Genomic DNA, 18,977 nt, shown 5'->3' with positions numbered 1-18,977 from the left:
CAAACACAGATGAACACCCTGGATGCTTCTCCTTGCTTGCACATTCCCTTTTGATATCCCCATTCTGTTTTGCAAGCCTCTTGGCACAAACAGCATTTCCCCAATGCATTGTTTGGTTTCCTGGCCTCAGCTTACAAAGCTATTGGCTTTTATTTTTTTTGTTCCGTGAAAGAGAGCAGGCTCCAATTTTGCTATAATTGAAGCATGCTACTTCTGAAAAGCCCAGACGCAGCACATATCATGTTACAGGGACTGTACCAAAGAGTACAGTTCCAGTAAGCTGCACGAGCTTCAGGAAATAATAATAAACAAGAGTTGTGCTAAAATGTGTGGTATTCCTGGTCAGATCCCACAAGGAAGAGACATACTTTGCGGTACAGCATGGTGAGCACCGAGCTGGTTCTTGCAAAGCTCCAGTCTCTCTGTAGATGAATGGCTTCGAAAGCTGTGTTCAGAGAAGACAAAGGGAAGGGGGGAAATCTAACTTTACAAACCAGTAAGAGCAATTCTGCCAAAGGATAACAAAATATGAAAGGCTTCCCTTGCTTATGCCTCACCAAATAGGTCAATTGTTTCTAGCAACTCCTAAAACCATCAAGCCCAGGGCCTCTTTCACTTGTTCCCCTTCACACGCTGCTCGCTGCATTGCTAAGGCACTGAGTGAAAAGCTGTGAGTTCACGGTGATGGAGGTGTTTGCATTCCCATAGGGCAATGCAGGGTTGCCTTTCAGGAAATACATGACATAGGATGAGTGAAAAGCAAGTTATCCGCAGGATGCTCCGAGGGCAGACTTGTGGCTTAGTAAACGTTCAGGTGACTCCTGAAATTCTCCTATCTTCCAGAAGAGCTAAATGGTGACAACCTCCCTGGCTGATTAATAGCCAGCTATTCTACTGGAGGCTGTAACATACTGTAACATTTACAGTATGTGAAAAGTAATTGTTAGCATGAGAGCAATGTGCATTTTGCTTTTGGCAGCCAGTTGGTTATAAGCTTATTTAGCTGAAAAGTGGTTTTAAAAAAAGAAGTCTGAAATACAATTTTTAAAGACTAAGGAGCAGGAGTGAGAGCATTCAAGCCTAAGCTGTTCTTTTTCCAACTTCCACCGGAGTCCCGACTTCTCCCACGTGCCCCTGGCTTCATGTTTTCTGGCCTGGACCTCTCCACTTCCAAGGGCTACACTGCCTTTAGGACAATTTGTCAGGGGATGAAAGCTGGCAGTGGGTGGGGTCAGAGCCCAAAGTGGAGGGAGCCAGCCTTCCTTTTCGCTCTCTCCTCCTTCCCCCGCCCAATGAGCTTGGGCAGAGGGGTTCTGAAACCAAGCTGAGGGCCACATGAACTTAGGCAAGGAGCGGCATGGCCACCCCTGCCTTAAGCCTATCTCTGAAGGCCACATTAAATAGGGGTGGCATTTTAGAGACAGTAGCAGGACCTGGGTCAAAGAGTGGGGGCTTTTCAGGAGTTGCTGTTTGCATGGCAGGAAGGAAAAGCAGACCCTCCTGAAATCACCACCCAGCTCTACATCAGGTATATAAAGAGTTATGCCCAGTATAATTAACTCCTCTCTTATCCCTGGAGTCCTAGCATTTTTTATTAAAAAAAAAAAACTAAACTAAAATCATTCTAAAACCAGTAATACATCACCAAACACATCAACAATACATATTATCATTACATCATTTAATTATTACTCCCAACATACATAATATGTAACCAGTCATATATTGTATACTGGTCAACATTAACTTCCAGTATTCCCTAATTTTGTGGCATTTCTAACAAATGAGACAGACAAAATTACAATGCCAGTACTACTGCCATTAACTCATGGAGAAATCTGGCGTAATCTTAAGGGAAGGGTGCGTGTCTAAACATCCATTTATAAAAGCTTTGATTTAAATTCACACTCAGTGCTAACTGGGGCACTGACTTCCAAACCCATCTTCTCTACAGGTCTGTTTCCCATTTCCCTTGATAGGAAACCCCACCTGTTAGCTGAGCGTTGTAAGTAAGAACCTGGGTCAAGGTGTGACTAAAGAACTGATGCAGAGACTCCGGAGGGACTGTGCCTTGGGATGCCGTCATGCCAAATACGCAGAGCCTGGAAATGGAAAGGGTACCTCTAAGTCTCAGTGCTCAAGAACAATGACTCATCAGAGGTGAACTGCTGATAATGGCTCCAATTTTCTCAGTATAAAGACATTCACTAGGAGGGCTGTCAAAATGAATGTAAATATTTATCCATTTTAACATATGCAGAAAAAATACACTAGATTCCCCCCTTGTGAGAGTTCAATCCAAACCCCTTAGAGCTCTCCTACAAGTCCCCAGATGCATTTCAAACGCATGGGTTAGACTAGAAACGGGGATGATGAAAGTGGAGACTTATATCTACAAGTGGCTGACATTGAATCTGCTCCCCCGAGGAATAGCCCCACTGATCCTCTGTGACCAGTTCCAGTAAGGCTGGCAGACAGCAGTCCTGAACACCCTTCAGAAACTGGGTTTTGCCCCTCAAGCCCTTCTAAGTCTGGGGTTGGGCCAAGCAAAAGCTATGGTTAGGCAAAGAATCATAGACACCAAGAGACAACAGGACTGCTCAAGGTGCCCCGACTATAAAATTGGAGAAATCGAGAGAGATATAGCCGCACCAGCAGCATATCTCTTCTTTCTCATACCCAAAAATGCAAGAAGGGCTTTTACACTCTCCAGAAGCTTGGCTCTGCCCTTGCCGGTCCTGGAAGGATCCTTTTAAAAAGTCCCATATGCTCAGAGACTTTGCACCTGTTCATTGGGGGATATAGGAAGCCCAGAGCACTTATTCTTTAGATGTCCCTTTTATGAAGAGGCACATAGTGAGACCATTGATCCCCTGCTGGTGAGCCTCGCTGACCTCCCAGAAAAGCAAAAATTCGACCTTTTCCTGTTAGGCAAAGATCGTAAGATGACCTAGATGGTCGTCAGATTCTGTGTACAGATCTGTAGGCGCAGACCATCCCCCAATTCAAACTAGTTTGTTAAGAAAATCCGCAAACTCGATTCTGTGGGTGTATTCTGGGTCATCTCTCTGCGGTAGCTTATCTTAAAGTTTTATCGCATTTATAATATAAATTTTAAATTTACTATTGTACATTGTTTTAAATGTTTGTTTTCCTTCTGGGATTGTACCCCCAAGTGTGTTTTATAAGCTGGTCTCTGACCGTAATAAATTATCTTTCTATCTACACTAGATTCCCTCACCACATACACACAAACCCTGTTGCACAAAAGCAAGCAATGGGTGTTGGGGGAGGAACTCAGAAGGAATGCAGATGACCAGGAAAAGGTTTAAACATACCAACTTCCAGGAACTGAACTAATTGGGTGCTATAAATAGGCAGATAAGGAGAGAAAGCAGGTGGCATCTGCAGTTTGCATCCTGCAGAGTAACTCTGGCATAGGAAGCTCAAGGTAAAACATCACCAGTCACAACTGCTTCAATGATTTGTGGACTTTAAAAACAATGCCTAGGATTTCCTTTGCAAGTTGCACATTGGCCAGGACTGACAGATAAAGAACATAAGCACTAGGACACTGCACCAAAACAGTGGACCATCTATGGAGTTTACAGAGAATGGCTGCTGGACACTGAGGTTATCACACAACACAAATGACTTCTGTATCTTTAGGGTGAGAAGGGAACTGAAACTGCAGGCCACATTCCAGGAAACCTAGGGTGGGGGACCTCTGGCCTTCCAGATATTGTTGGAGTACAAAACCCACCATCCCCGACCACTTGCCATGGTGTCTGGGGCTTCTGGACCACCAGTTCCCTAGCCCTGTATTAAACGATGTGCTTGCATAGTTAAGAAGTGCTCCCCCTGACCATTTCACCGCTCTCATAGCCATGCATAACCCGCTGTTCTTTGCAAAACCTCTAGAGTGGGGCATGGCCCCTTACCAGCACTTCACTGCCTTCAGTGTGGAGGCCTCTTCCTGCTTTTTTTCAGCCGCAGCATCGAGCACCCCTAAAGAGAAACAAAAACAAAGTAGCCTCAGTGGGAAACACAGCTGGAAAGGACCACCCACAATATGGAAGAAGCCGTTTGGGAGGCACACATTTAAGGAGATGACCTCATTAGGAGAGTGGTGGAAAGGAACAATTCTTCTCACGTTGAAGCTATTATGAACAATTTCTTAAGAGGCAAAGACTTGGAAACAATTAACCCTGACCTTGAACCACTCTAAAAGGTTTGACGTGCACAGATTTAGCTCTGAAAGGTTGCCCTAATGTTTATACTCCAGAAGTAACTGGGGCAGGAAGATTTGTTGTGCCAAGCGCCTCTAAAATGAACATGGGCTGCACATGAACAGAGGGGGAAAGGCAATCAGAACAAACAAAAGCACCAGGTGACCTGGAACCCAAAGATTTACAGGTTTTCCTGCCTTCCTGTTGCCGTGCAAAGAAACAGCTAAAGCACATGGCAACAAATAACAGATGCAGTGTAGTCGCTAACTTAAAACTCACTTAGTGGTACACCTGCTCAGGTAGCCAAATGTTTCATACCAGCAAAACATTGTTGCACAAGAAAATTGCTGGTAATTTCATTGCACAACAGATTGTGCAACGAGTTTCCGCCAGCACAAATGCTGCATTGGATTACCCTGTTGCAGGACATTGGAATTCACCTCCATCCACAAGCACATGAAACCCTGGTCCCAGGGGTGTTACTACAGCTCAGAGAAATGTGCAACATGATGATTTGCGGTTCATTCTCAAACTCCAGCAGATAATAAATGCTCATTTAGAAAAGAATTAGTGCCAACTACGAGGCAGCAGTCAAAACATGAGATCATTCCAGCTACTCCTCTTTCACATTACAGCTCGTTTTTATTAGCAATCCCCAGCTCTCTTCAAATGCAGTGGTATCTGGAAAGGGTAATTACATACACAGCACATTCCAGCATGTCAACAACACCCCCAGCCGTCAGAACAAGGAGAAGTATCTCTACTGAGGTGTAATTATAATTTAGATCCCAATGCAATTTACTTCTACAGGCACCACTTACATGTCAACATTCTCTCAAGTACAGCACAGCAGACCTGTTTTTTTTAAAAAAAAAAAACACAACACAAAAATATAATAATATAATTATTAGCTTTTCATCAGATATGTTCACATAACAGACTCTAAGATGCTCTGGCTCTTTCAAATGTAAAGGGAAATAAATCTGTCAATCAGTTAAGTGCACAGGCTTCAATGCAGTGCTGCCCCCTTCCTTGATGGAAGGCATCAGTCAGTAGAACAGGGGATGAGGTCATTTTCCCCGTAGGCCCTCCTCCTTTCCCTAACGCTACTTGAGAGGTCTGGGGAACCCTCTTGGGAAGACATGGGGGCAGAGGCAGAGGAATTGCCAAAACTGACTTCCTCTCCTTTCCACCTCTTTGGTGGAAAGAAACAAGGATGAGGAAGCAAGTGCAGGCTTTTGAACAGAAGGCAGTGACTCTGGGAGAGCATCGTCTTGCATCCTGAGGCTTGCATGAGCTTTCAGAAAAATTCCCAAGGTCCACAGATTCACTGTTGAGGGCTAGGACTGCTGACTTGCCTTGTCTATGGGCTGCAAGCTAGCAACACAGGAAGCTGCCTCATATGTACCAATCAGAGCAGTGATCCACCCAGCTCAGTACTGTTTACACTGATTGGCAACCTATCTCCAGAAATTCAGACATGGGTGTGTCCCAGTCTTACCTGAAGATGAAGGGAGAACTAAGCTCTTGCTGCTGAGACTCTAGTTTCATTCATCTCACTGGTGTGCCAAAAACCATTTTATTAAGAGCCACAACACTTAGTGATTATGCACTATCCTTACTTTGGAGATTTTCTGCAACTGCAGCTTCTTTCCCATCTCAAATGTTTTCTGAAATCCATTATGAAGGAGCACAGTCACAAAGTCTACAAATTAAGAGCAAAGCCACTGTCAGCATACCAAAAGGGAAAGGAAGATAATCTAAAAGGGCAGCTCCTTGCCCATCTTCCCTGAGGGCTGCTGAAGACCTGCATGCCCTGAAGGAAGGCAAAAGCAAGGGAGCTCAGGCCAGGGAGCACATATACCATCAGTTCCCAGTTGGCAGGAGAGGACTCTCTTCATTTCACAAAATGCATTTGTTTTAGTGCTTAAATTGTAAACCACATTAAGTGCCTCGGCAGAAAGGTGGTGTATAAATCCAATGAATAAATAAATAGAGGGAAGTTAGGAGGGAACAAAGGAAGACTGAAGGCAACAAATGGTGTCTGGAAATCCCTTCTGTACAGAACAGGGTTCACCTTTGGTTTATTAGTTTAATCACTAAAGAAATAAAAATTAAATTGTTAATGAGGAGAATCATCAGACCCTGAATCGTCTTAGTCAGGATATTCTGGGTCAAAGACCAGCTGAGCTAGGGAAGGTTCTGTTTAATTCCCAGGCAATTAAAGGACTATGCAGGGAAGGAATGAAAATCAAGAATAGAGATGGGTAACTTTTCTCCCTCCAGATGTTGCTGGAGTACAACTCCCAACTACTGGCCATATTCCTGGGGCTGATGAGAGCTGGAATTCAACATCTCGAGGGCCACAAGCCATCCCAACCCTGACCTAGAACACCCAACAGAAGGCAGAGATGGACTGGCATCTTCCAGCCCTCAGAAGGATTCCTAGGCTTACCAATGTGCAATGGCCACTGCCTTCAATCCCCACAGAAGCCAACATCTAACAACCCCCCGCCCCACCAACTGCCCCATACCAACTGTGTTCCAAGTCAGAGCTTGCCTGTAAGCATGGACCCCAGTGTCTCTGTGTCCAAGGAAGGATCTTGTGTTTGATGGCAAAGACGACAGAGACAACTGCACAACCACTCCTCCAACGCAGGAGCATCTGGATTACTGAGAAGAGACAATACCAACTGCAGTTCCCAATATTATCTTTTTCTAGGGACTGTTTCCCTGACCCACAAGTCCCCCCCCCACCCTAAAGCTACAAATCTTTTGGGTCACTGCAAATCTTGCTTAGTGCTCTGTGTGCAGCCTTTATCTTATGAGTGTAAAATACAAGCTGCCACAGACGAGGAGGCCAAAGAGCTGACCATATTTCATTGTCAAGCCTGAAATCCTAGCGAGTCTTGGCAGCCTCTACTTACTTCTCCAGCAGCTCTTCCAGGCTGACAATGTTCTCTCTGTGTAACTGCCATGCAACTTCCAGAATGAGTGGGCTCTGGGGGAAATAACGGTACCATGAAGTTCAGGACCCACAAAGAAGTATGGCCAAGCACCCACAACCAAATAACTCAGCCACTTGGCTAAGGCTCAACAGCTGAATAGTGTGGCCCACGTAGTTGCTGAAGGCCCACATCTAACCACAACCCATTTGCTGCCTCAGCTGTGGCAAGCTATGAAGACATTGTCCTCGCATTTTGTGAGAGATCCGTATATAAATACTTTGCATGAATAAATAAAAATAAATAAAGCTCAGAGGCAATAGGATAGCTGGCAAGGGCCAAGTATTATTTAAGTACTACAATGCTAAGAGTTTATTAAGAGGCCTGCGCTCTTAAGTTTGCTACTTAAATTGTTTGCTGGCATCAGAAGAGGAATCCTGCATTTCTCCCCAACAATGTAAAGGCGCCTGTCAGCATTAAGGCATCAAAGAGGAGTGAAGCTATATGAGGAATGTTTTTTCCAGCACGTGTCTATAGATGGAGTGGGGAATCTGTGGCCCTCCCAGATGTGGCGGGGTTACAGCTCCCATCATTCCTGACCACTGGTTGGGGCTGATGGAAGTTGGAGTCCCACTAACGTCCAGAAGGTCGCAGGTTCCCCATCCCTGGTATGTAGCATTTCTCTCTCAACACCCCATATTTCTAAAGCATTCTTACTTGCAACTTCCAGGTTTCTTGAGCAAACCGCAAACGGCAGAAAGCATTGTGCGTTAACAAATCCTTCAGAGACTGAAGCAAGCATGACAACTTTTTCTGTAATTGAAGAAAAAAGTGCAGTTAACTTAAAAAATGATAATAAGTAGCCAGCAGCTTTCAAGGGTGTAGACTCTTTATCTCCCTCCTTCCCCTCTCCTTGCAGCAGCTTGTACCAGACAGGTAAAGTGAAGGGGAAAGGGATTTGGGGCAATGAAGTAAATGGACTATAAGAGGGCAGCGTACAAGGAAAGCAGTGCAGCGAGGCTCATGGAGGTTTCAGGACATTTGAAATGTCTTAGATATGAGCTGAGCTATTTCTCAATTTCAGGGAGGGGGTGAAATCCCATATAAACTGCAGGGAGAGCTCACCTACTGTAATTCCCAGAGGCCAATCAGACATCAGTAGGTCACAGAAACCTCAGAAGGAAGTTGCCAAGCTGCCCCCAACAGCCTTCCCCAACATGATACCCTCCAGATGTTTTAAACTACAGTTCACATCACCCCCAGGCAGCATAGATGTAAGATGCTGATGGGAGTTGTAGTCCAAAACATCTGGACATGACCACAGCAAATGAAGCATGAGCTAATATTTCACTTTCATCACAGAGGAACTGCAGGTAAACCCAAATGAATGCCATAATTCCTGTTTGCAGACCCTCTAATTGAGGTGGTATTCTGTGTAAGGGAATAGGTTACCAACCTCAGCCTTTAGTTCCTCTGATAAACATTTACTGTTTATACTTAGAGACAATAGCAGCAAGATGGGGGTGTGAACTTCTCTCCCACTCTTGCCATGCCCAGAAATTGAATTCCTTCCTGCTTACTCTCTGCTCTGCATTCAGCATCACAGCTGGACCAGACTCAGCAGAGATCTTCTCAATGTTTCCAGCAGCTATTCTGGCTGACAGGATTTCCACTGGCACACCCAACATGAAGGCCTGATCCTGCAATGCTGAGACTAGAATGTAATATCAGAGATAGAAATGTGAAAAGAGAGGGGAAACAGGGTTAGCAGGGACAGGTTGTGCAACATAAGCCTATCCATTCTTGCACCTGAACCTTAACAATAACACCCAAAACAGAAAGTGGGAGGGGATATATTTCAAGGGAGAAAACACATCTTGTTCTTAAAAGTTCCCAGGATAAATTTCCAGCATTTCTAGCTAAAAAAAAGAGGCTCAGGCTACAAGGTTAGGAAAGGTCATTGTCCCCAAACTTGGCAAATTGTTGCTCCCAGTTGCTGTTGATAGTACCAGACTAGACAGAATGTTGATCTGAATATTTTTATTTTTCTGAACGGATTACCATATTTTTCACTCTATAAGATGCACATTTCCCCGTCCAAAAATCAAGGGGAAATGTGTGTGCGTCTTATGGAGCAAATGCAGGCTTCTTGGCTTCAGTGATAGCAACGCGAAGCCTCCGAAGCGCAGTGGGAGAGGTCCTGCTGCGCTCCGGAGGCTTCGCGTTGCTTTTGCTGAAGCCTGGAGAGCAAGAGGGGTCAGTGCGCACTGACCCCTCTCGCTCTCCAAGCTTCAAATATAGCCGCCTGAAGCCTCCGGAGCGTGGCGGGAGCTCCCACCGCGCTCTGGAGACTTCGGGTTCCTTTCGCTCAAGGGTAGGTGCCCCTTCAGCTAAGGCACAGCGCCCCTTCAGCTAAGCGGGAGGAGATATGGAAGGGGCTCCGTTTCTCCTGCCGCTTCGCTGAAGGGGTGCTGCGCAGAGAGGGGGAGATTTTTTTTTCTTGTTCTCCCCCTCTAAAACAAGGTGCGTGAAAAATACGGTTAACTTGATTTTCAGCAGCTCCCTCTGGCAAAACAGATAATCTCTTGCACCCACCCACAAATTGTTCTGGAACGGAAGCTTCATTGGCTGGACTAAAGGAAAGTATCTGCTTGTTCCACTCTGAACTTTCCACCTGTAAAAATAACACACAGAGAGACATGTTCATCTTGTTTATTACTTATGCTATCAAATATAACCTAGCCTGTTCCAGATGCAACCGCAAAATGCTTCGGCATGCTTGCACAGCAAACATTTGGGAGTCCAGAAGGAAATGCCAAAATTCTCTGAAATGGAAGAAGGAAACCTTTACTCATCTGTTGCCCTCCAGGTGCCTTGGACTACAACTCCCATCAGCCCTAGCCAATGCTGGCCCGGGCTGATGGGAGTTGTAGTCCAAAACATTAGGAGGGCAAACAGGTCGGTGAAGAGAAAGGGAGAACATTCCATAGATAGGGGACTTACTCGGTCGACAAATCTGCACATTTCTTTATTCAAATAATTTCTCCCGTTTCATAGAATAAGATGATGTCCAAAGGAAGCAGAATGCAGGAACAACACCCAGTGGCCTCAGCAGGTTTCAGATATTTATCCACACATTTTCTTTTTTAAAGGACAATCATTTTATGATTAAAGGAAACTTAACAGGTAGTAGGGTAGAAAATGTTCATAAGAAATTAAGGCTGCAATCCTAAACATACTTTCCTCTAGGGAATTTATATTTTTACTACTGAGTTTAGAGAAGGTATCTTATGGAGCTGTTTTTTGTTTTTGTATCTGGCTTTTATGCAACCGTTTGTATTTTAAGATGATTGTAGGTTTTTATTGAAGTATGGTTTCATTGCTGTTTTTATTTCTTGTACAATGCCTAAAGAGTTTATTTTCTGAGGCATCTCATAAAATACAAACAATAAATAGGCAGTAAGCTCCACTCAGCTCAGTGGGACTTACTTCTGAGTAAGGATGCTTAGGCCTGCCACTGTAAGGCAATTTTGCTCCCCATGGACTTACTATTCTCTCTCCAATAAGAATCAACTCCAGATATTTATTTTTAGTCATCTGTATTTACCCCCCAGTGCATACTGAGGACTCCTGTCCAGAAGCACAATTTAAACCAGGAACATAAACACAACACGGAAGTTCAATGGGAGCAAAGCAGGCACCAGGAAGCTGTTGGAAGTCAACACTGCTACTTTCTTACCTCAAGCAACAGGTCACCCAAATTGTGATGGCAACTCAAAATATGAAGAGCTGCCTCCTTCAGCTTCTGTTCATTTTTACGTTCACATTTCTGTTTCTTGGATCTTCCAGCTTTTTTGGGAGGGGTAGGGAGGGTGGATTGAGAGAAACAAAGAAATCTTAGCCCAAGAAGGCATGCCACTAAATTTTGCTAAGGTGGTATGGTATGGTAATTGGTTCAAGCTGAGTTGAACTCTGTGCATCCTGATGGAGAATGGGAAAATATTTCCATTTCCAGTAGCCACTTTTAAATACGAGGGATGGGATCCTCAGATAACCTAAGGAAGTTCATAGAAGGAAAGTTTGCCATTCTCTCTTTCCCTCTGTAGTCCCCAATGCCCCCTGAAAAGCCTCTCCAGAGATCCAGGGGCCCTCCTGAACAACATGGGTGTTGTAGAAGCTGATGGAGCAAGGAAGAAACAGAGAACTTTTCATCTATAATTTTTTTAAAGTTAACTTTTCTGAGGATCCAAGTCCCATTTTGGGCAAGCCTCCCTCTTCCAGCACTCCCCTGACCTCTACTCAACATTGTTAGGACCTTAGAGATCAACTAAGTTTGTTCTGGGTATAAGCTTTCGTGTACATGCATTCTTCAGATACCTTTTCGTGCATGCACATGAAAGCTTATACCCAGAACAAATTTAGTTGGTCTCTAAGGTGCTACTGGACAATTTTTTAATTTTTTAATTTATTTTGACTGCTTCAGACCAACACAGCTACCTACCTGAATCCAACATTATTAGGGAGAGCCTTACTAACCCTGGGGAGGGCATTCCATAGGTGAGTAGCAATCACTGCAGAGGCATGTCCACAAAGAGCTTAGGATGCAGCATCAATGTAATGATCAGGGATGATGGATGATGGGATCTGTAGTCCAACTAACATCTGGAGAACCACACATTCCCTATTTTTGGAATAGACAGTACTGGGCTACATGAACAAACTGTCAAACCTTTTATAACGATACAGCTTCCTATGCTCACCTTACAGGTTAATACACCTCTCAGGGTGGCTGTGAGAAGACTCTGAGCTGTTGGAGGGTTGCATAACAAGCGTTAAACTTTAGTTTGCTCTCCGGTTCAGCCCCCAAATCAGCTTTCTGTGCCAGAGGCTCAACACAGTACCTCTTCTATAATAGTCAACAGAGCCCCTGAACATGCACAAAGTACTTCTCCCTACACAGAGCAGGGCTCATTCCACACTGCCGCCCTAGTAAAGAGAGCTTCTGGGCATATACAATGTACAACAAGAGAGACAAACACACTGGGCAAGAGCTGCACCCCTTCTAAGGAGAGCTTCTGAGCATACACAGAGTGCAACTACTACGACCTACCCAGGAGCGCAGAAAGGGCTCTCTCTCCCGCAGACATCGCTTCCTTCCCTTCGGCTCTCCGAGCGCGCGCGCGCGCACCAACCAACCAGCGCGCCCTATGCCCTCATTGGCCGCCAGCAGGGCGCCTTTGCCCAATAGGAAGAAGAACTGGAGGCATGCCCTTTGCCGTTTCCTAAAGCAGAGCTGCGGCCATTTTGAGAGTGGCGGTGAGGAAGGGAGGGGAGGGGAGCCGCCATCTTTGTGGTGGCGGCACAGAAGAGTTAGGCCGCGCCCGTCCCGCTGTCATTGCTGAGCGAGCCGTGGAAGGGGCGGGGCGGGTAGAAGACAGACGCCTTGGGATAGCAGAAGGCTCACTAATTCCGGCATGGGAGGAGGATTGCTCCTCTTCCCACCCACCCACCCCGGTTATGGTTTAGCTGAGAGTTCTGCCTATAAATCTGTTGCAAAGATCTGTTGCATCTTTGGGAATTGGAGCTGCATTTATCAAAAGGGCGGCCACCGCTGCGTTATTAGGGGTGGGTGCAAATATTTGAACGCCTTGCCTGAGAGGCTGCAGCTTGAGTGTGTTAGTTAATGAAAGGTGACTCCCTATAAGAGCCTGGACACTCAGAAGCACATAATATGTACGGGGGTGGAAGGAAAGCCCTTTGAGCGTATGCGGAACTGGCACGGTTGCAGGCACCACTCTTTCGCCCTTTGTAACAAATTGATCTTTAAGTGTGGCACCACCTACACTCCGGAACTCCCCTGCCCATTGACATGAGGCAGGCAGGCTCCATGACTGTTTTCAGTGCCTGCTAAAAACAATTTTGTGTAGGCAAGCCTATCCAGATAAGCAGAATGCTGATACGTGTTTTAATCTGATTTTTATCTTATTCCTAAATCTATTATTTTAATATCTTAAATAGTTGTACTTAACATTTTTTAAGAGTTCAATGTTTTATTTTTTAGTAGAATGATGGAGGTGGTTTTTTTTAGCAATCAAGCAGTATATATTGTTTCTTTTTTTAAAAAAGAAAATATGTGCAGTGTGTTAAAGGCAGGAGAAGAGAACGCAATTGCTGCAGTTTGGTTGGCCTAGAAGGGTCCCTTTACAATAGCTCAGCCAGACTGGCCCTTTCCAGATGTTTTGGACCACCATTCCCATTGCTGGCTGGGGGTGATGAGAATGGTAGTTCAAAAGATCTAGAGGGGGACAGCTTGGCAAAAACTGCAGTAGCTGGTTTCTTCTCTCCCCCCCCCCCCCACACACAAAAGAAAAAGCAGAAGCCTCTGGCACTTTGCCGAAGAGGCCATAAGGTAGTTAACTGCACAGTGTGCTGCTTTAGCAGGAATAACTTCTGTGGTTTTTCTCTCAGCAGGACTGGCTGGGTTCCCATCTGCAATGTGTTCAGGTTGGCCCAAGTGCCCATTAGCTGCTGCAGTTCCTCATTCCAAGTGCCGCGTCCTGCTAATTCATTTGGAGCCTGTGACCGGCCAAACAAGTGAAAAACCCAGTGACCATGTCCTGAGGAGCAAGCACAGGCTTGGTTTCGCTTTCCAAGAGACCAATTAAGAAAACTGGCTTCTGTTAGAACTGTCAGGAGATACTTTAATTGCCTTTCCCTGACTCTTCCCTTGTCCTATTTGCCTTGACCCTTTGCCATCTCCTGGCCCAGTCAAAGCATGCCTCGGGGAGCGCTGGGAGGAAACTTGATTTCTTGGGATGCCAACTTTGCCCCCTGAGTGTTATTCCTCCAGGGGAGCAAAACATGACCTTGCAGCTGGCAAGGGAAGGACAGGAGAAGCACATATTCTGCTACGGCTTGGGCCAGTCGTGAAATGTGCATGGATCAAATAGCTCCTTGCTGTTAAGGCTTTGAGAGGGTGAATAGGCAAGATCAAGAACCCCATTGGCTCAGCCTGGGGACATGTCCGCTACAAGGAGAAGAGCCCTGCTGGATTAGACCAAAGGGACATGAAGAATTGCTGTCAGTTATTTTGTTGTTGCTGTGCATTTAGAAAATAAAATATTTAAAAAGAATAATTGCTGTCAGCATCTGAGATTGAAGTGGCGGTTCCTTTCTGAAACTGGAAGCAAAGTTAACCTGGCGGCACAAACCTAACCATGTCTACTCAGAAGTAAGTCCTGTTGAATTCAGTGGGACTTACTCCTAGGTGCGTGAGGTTAGGATTGGAGATGGAGATTCTCTCCTGCTGTGCTTTCCGCTAACATATCAGAAACTGCCCAGGTCCATGTCATACAGGTGACAACCAGGTCGCCCCCCACCCTGAAATAAAAATGCTGCTACCACAAACTTGACAGCAAACTTTGACTTAGTAATAAAAGGTATCCATTTACTTCATTGTTCTTGTTCTTGCAGGAAGAATCTGTCTCACTTGGGTTTATAGCTGTTTATATGGTGTTATAGCTGTACATGGCGCTTTGGAGGATAAGCAAAAAAAGGTTGCTTCCTGCCCCAATAACTTACAACCGCAATGTGGCACAGGAGGCAACCTTGGGTCTCCAGATGTTGTTGGACTACAGCTCCCATCATCCCCGACCACTGGCCCCACTAGCTAGGGATGATGGGAGTTGTACTCCAACAACATCTGGAGACCCAAAGTTGATAAAGGCTGGACTAGAGGAAGGAGAGAGAAGGGCAAAAAGTGATGATGCACACAACTGCATTTGCAGCTACATAAGATTTTGTTGCAGTTTGGGGAAGGTCCATAGCTAAGTGGTATAGCATCTGTCTTGCAAGCAGAAGGTCCCAGGTTCAGTCCCCAGCATCTGCAGCTAAGGTTGGAACTGTTCCTTGTCTGAAACCCTGGAGAGCCACTGCCAGTCAGTGTAGGTAATACTGAGCTAGATGAAGAAGTTGCAGCTCCTTATGTACCTAGAGAACATAGTGATGGTAAAGAAACAAACCACGACTCTTGGAGCAACAAACCCAAATGGCTACTTGCTGAGTAGCTGCAGCAAGACCCTGGGTTTGGATGTACTCATTTAAAATAAAGTGGAAGAAAGATCTAGGGCAGAGGTGGATAGCCTCTGGCCCTTCAGATGTTGCTAGACTCCCTGCTTTTATCACCCCTGCCCATTGGCCATACAGGGAGGGGTTGATGGGGATCGGAGGCCAACAACACCTGGAGTGCCACCCCTAGTTCTCCTCCCTGCTCCAGGGAGAGTTCTGGAATCCCTGGACCTGACTCATAAAAGAAAATGCCCCCAATTTTGTGTAGGTTGGCAAAGCAATTATGTCAATGGTTGGGAGGAGATGATAAGTATTGGCAAATATTTAGCAGCTGCAAATAATGATGATGGAACAAGAAAGGAATTTCATCACATGGGCCAATGGGTAGAAGCAGCAAGGAGAAGGCAAGTTGGGCTGAGCGCTGCAGGAAAGCAAAGCAAGCTTTTGGGGATTGGGGCCGTGTGTCCTTGCCACATCAAACAGCACAGAGGCACTCCAGATAGACGGGAATGGCTGTTTATTGATCCCTATATCTAACAAGTCTGACCACTGGCTAGGATTATATTTGCCATGTCGTGGATTTGCACTGCTCCAACAATGGACAGGGTCTTCAATTTCAGGTGCCACTGTGGTGTAGGAGATGGAATACAGGATTTGAACCAGCCAGTTGCTATGGCAATGGCCCAGTGCCATCTATATAAGCGAGTAAGGCATGTCAGCTTATTAGTCATTCAGTGAGTCTGTCTGTTACATCCGTTATGTCTCGAGTCTTGAATTGCTGGAGCAACAGAAACACTTCCTACTTGTATATGTCTGTATCTGTATCTGCAGAGCCTAAAAGCTGTATGTATAGACCGATGTCTGGAACCATATTGCTGAAGCCTGATCTTCTGCAGCATTAAACTATTTTGGACCTTAAGTTGCCTCTGTGTGGTGACTGGAACCGCTGCATGGGTAGACTCATAGAACTGTGGAGTTGGAAGGGACCCTGAGGGTTATCTAGTTTGACCCCCTGCAGTGCAGGAATCTCAACTAAGTCATCCATGACAGGTGGCCATCCAACCTCTGCTTAAAAACCTCCATGGAAGGAGGGTCCACCACCTCTCATAGGAGTCTGTTCCACCGGTGAGCAGCTCTTACTATCTCACCTCAGATTCCTAGCAAGGTACCCATTTGTAGCCAGTTATACTACATTTGTCTTAACCCTCTTTTAAAGCAGTCCAAGTTGGTGGCCATCACTACATCTTGCGGGAGGGAATCCCACAGTCTCTCTGTGTGAAAAAGTGCTGAATTTTGTCTATTCTTAATCTTCCAACTTTCAGTTGTATTGGATGCTCCCAGGTTCTTCTAATAATATGAGAGGGGGTGAAAAACTTTTCTCTCTCTGATTTCTCCACACCATTTATAATGTTATACACCTCTCATCCTTTCATACAAGCCCTGTGCATGTTGCCCTGAAGAACAGGATGCAGATACAATTACGAATACAATAGTTTCTGCCTGAAGCAGGCCATAGGTCCTCTCTGGCAAAGGTAGAAGCGTGCAGCAGTGGGCTTTCCCCTTCTTTTTCTGGAGCTCAATCTCTCAGGAGAGACAGTGTTTAATAAACTGGATCCTGATCATCTGCCAGGCCAGAAAAGTGGAACGAAGTAGGTTGCTCCACTCTGATTTTCGCAGCAACCTCTTTTGCGCAATTCTGTGATGGATAATTATTTGGCTCTTGCTACTTACCTTTTCCGTGCGCTGCTCTGAAGCGGCTTAGTCATGCTGGCCACATGACCCAGAAGCTGTCTGTGGACAAATGCCGGCTCCCTCGGCCTATAGAGTGAGATGAGCACCACAACTCCAGAGTCATCCGCGACTGGACCTAATGGTCAGGAGTACCTTTACCTTTTACTTACCTTTTGCTGCTTACATGTGTCGCATCTGCTCCCTAGGTGACTGCTGTCCCCACTGAAGCAGCAACTGTTTCTTCTTGCTCTCTGTGCCACTAACAACAGGACATCTATTTTTAATTTTACTTGCAATTTTCCTCAGCCTGTTTGGTCAACGTGGTTGCTATTAGGCCATGAAGCATATGAAAGGCCAGCAACTCTTGAGTTAATGCATGCTGACATTAATAGCATGGATCGGGGGTTATTTTAACTGAAACATTAATGAAGAGAAAAAGGAACTTTTTGTTTCCCCCATTGCTCGAGAAATTAAGTATCTTGGCAGTCTGTTACTGAGGATACTAGTAAAACACATATGTGGATACACACAGCCCCGCAGCTAAGCTGCAAAAAGAAATAATCTGCTGAGCCGTTCTCCCATCTGCACTGCATCCTTTTTACAGGCTTTTACGCAAGGGCAAGGAGGATATAAAGCACAAGCCAATCAGAGAGGCCTGCAACATAATTTTCAGGCTGCCCTTGCAGGGTGGTGCAGGGGACTGAAGAAGAGGGCCCATTCTGCAGAGTTCTCAGTTTAGCCTTGAAGTAGTGACGCTAACTGGCAACTGTATGCTGCTTCCCCGTTTTCCAAGGGGCAGATTGGAGACACAAAAGCATGTCACTGATTGCTCTAATTTGCAAGCAGATCAATGGTCCTCCTGCTCTACTATTGTGTCGGTTCCTTCCCCAGAAGGCTTCAGACTGGGTGAGAATGAACCTCTGGTTTCTCCTTTAGCACACCAGGATGCATCATGGGGAGGCGTGGGGAGAAGAGTGAGCAGCAAGATTCCAATCAAGATGTGAGGGCCAACACTGGCAGGGGCTGATGGTCAGGAATCCCCCCAGTGGAAGTCTGGAGGGCTGGCAGTTGCGATGTGAAATCACAGATAGCTCATAGAAGCATTGGAAGGGAGCCTGAGGATCATCTAGTCCAAACCCATGCAATGCAAGAATAATCAGCTGCAAGGGGTCTGCCCCAAGCTGCAAACGCTGCTGGGTAAATGGAAGCCAGGACCCAAATCTGAAAGCTATTGATCAGCAAGGCAAAAAGGTGGCAGATTAGAAGCCCTGTCTGCTTCCTGGCAAACCTCATGCGTAACATCTGGGACTGAAGTTGACCTGATTTGAAGGCATCTGTATGCAGCTCCCAGCCAACTAAAAGGGAAGAAGGCAATCAGGACTGGGAAGGTCCCAGAGCCAGCAGAAGCAGGAGTTGGCAAAGTAGCTCAGTGACAAGGCATCTCTTTTGCATGCAAAAGGTCCAGGTTCAATCTAGCAGGGTGGAAGTTAGTAATAATGAATCAGTGGCAATATTAGGCAAGCTCAGTGATTTTTTTTCTGGGGGGACGCATACTCCTAAGCATTTTGTGAATCTAAGTTTGGCCTCATTGAGGGGCACTATTTCAGTATGAGTAGGAAAATGAGAGTACCCTGAAACATTTTTTGAGAAAAAAATCACTGGGCAAGCTTAACAGTTTTAATGTTTTTTGGCTTTGTTTACCAAATACAATTAAGCAAATAAGCATGCTTTATTAGATCACGTTGTAGGGCATCTGAAAGTTTGGAAGTTTCCCAATGCAAATGTCCCTAATTTGCATAAACATTGTTCCCAAAACCCCACCTCACTGGTTCAATCCCTGGCGTCTCCAGGTGCAACAGAAAACGACTCTTGCCTGAAGCCCTGGAGAGCTGCTGCCAATCACTCTAGGAGTGCTGAGCTAGATGGACCAAGGAACTGTCAGAATAAGGCAGCTCCCTGTGTTCAGTATGCAGTCAGCATGCAGCAGAATCCCCTGCCTGTTTAC

At 45.6% G+C, this 18,977-nt stretch overlaps 1 protein-coding gene across 3 annotated transcripts in view; it reads right to left on the bottom strand.

Annotated features, from left to right (window-relative positions):
• FANCA (FA complementation group A) overlaps positions 1 to 12,854 on the bottom strand; it is a 40,789-nt gene extending 27,935 nt beyond the window's left edge. Inside the window, exons 1-12 of one of the 3 annotated variants that reach the window (XM_082229184.1) lie at positions 12,285 to 12,854; positions 10,914 to 11,023; positions 9,770 to 9,848; positions 8,755 to 8,888; positions 7,892 to 7,987; positions 7,157 to 7,230; positions 6,790 to 6,902; positions 5,852 to 5,934; positions 5,051 to 5,084; positions 3,942 to 4,008; positions 1,990 to 2,102; positions 369 to 445 (exon numbers count right to left, since the gene is read on the bottom strand). In XM_082229184.1, coding sequence (XP_082085310.1) covers positions 369 to 445; positions 1,990 to 2,102; positions 3,942 to 4,008; positions 5,051 to 5,084; positions 5,852 to 5,934; positions 6,790 to 6,902; positions 7,157 to 7,230; positions 7,892 to 7,987; positions 8,755 to 8,888; positions 9,770 to 9,848; positions 10,914 to 11,023; positions 12,285 to 12,321 — 1,017 coding nt within the window. In that variant the 5' untranslated portion in view covers positions 12,322 to 12,854. The remainder of the gene's footprint in view (positions 1 to 368; positions 446 to 1,989; positions 2,103 to 3,941; positions 4,009 to 5,050; positions 5,085 to 5,851; positions 5,935 to 6,789; positions 6,903 to 7,156; positions 7,231 to 7,891; positions 7,988 to 8,754; positions 8,889 to 9,769; positions 9,849 to 10,913; positions 11,024 to 12,284) is intronic. The other 2 variants (XM_082229182.1, XM_082229183.1) reach the window with 2 other exon arrangements.
• Positions 12,855 to 18,977: the final 6,123 nt, after the last annotated feature.

This window comes from Podarcis vaucheri (assembly GCF_965113315.1).
Source record: "Podarcis vaucheri genome assembly, chromosome: 7".
Lineage (NCBI taxonomy): Eukaryota > Metazoa > Chordata > Lepidosauria > Squamata > Lacertidae > Podarcis > Podarcis vaucheri.
The sequence above is the reverse complement of the archived record's forward strand: the minus strand, read 5'-3'. Positions and strand labels throughout refer to the sequence as shown.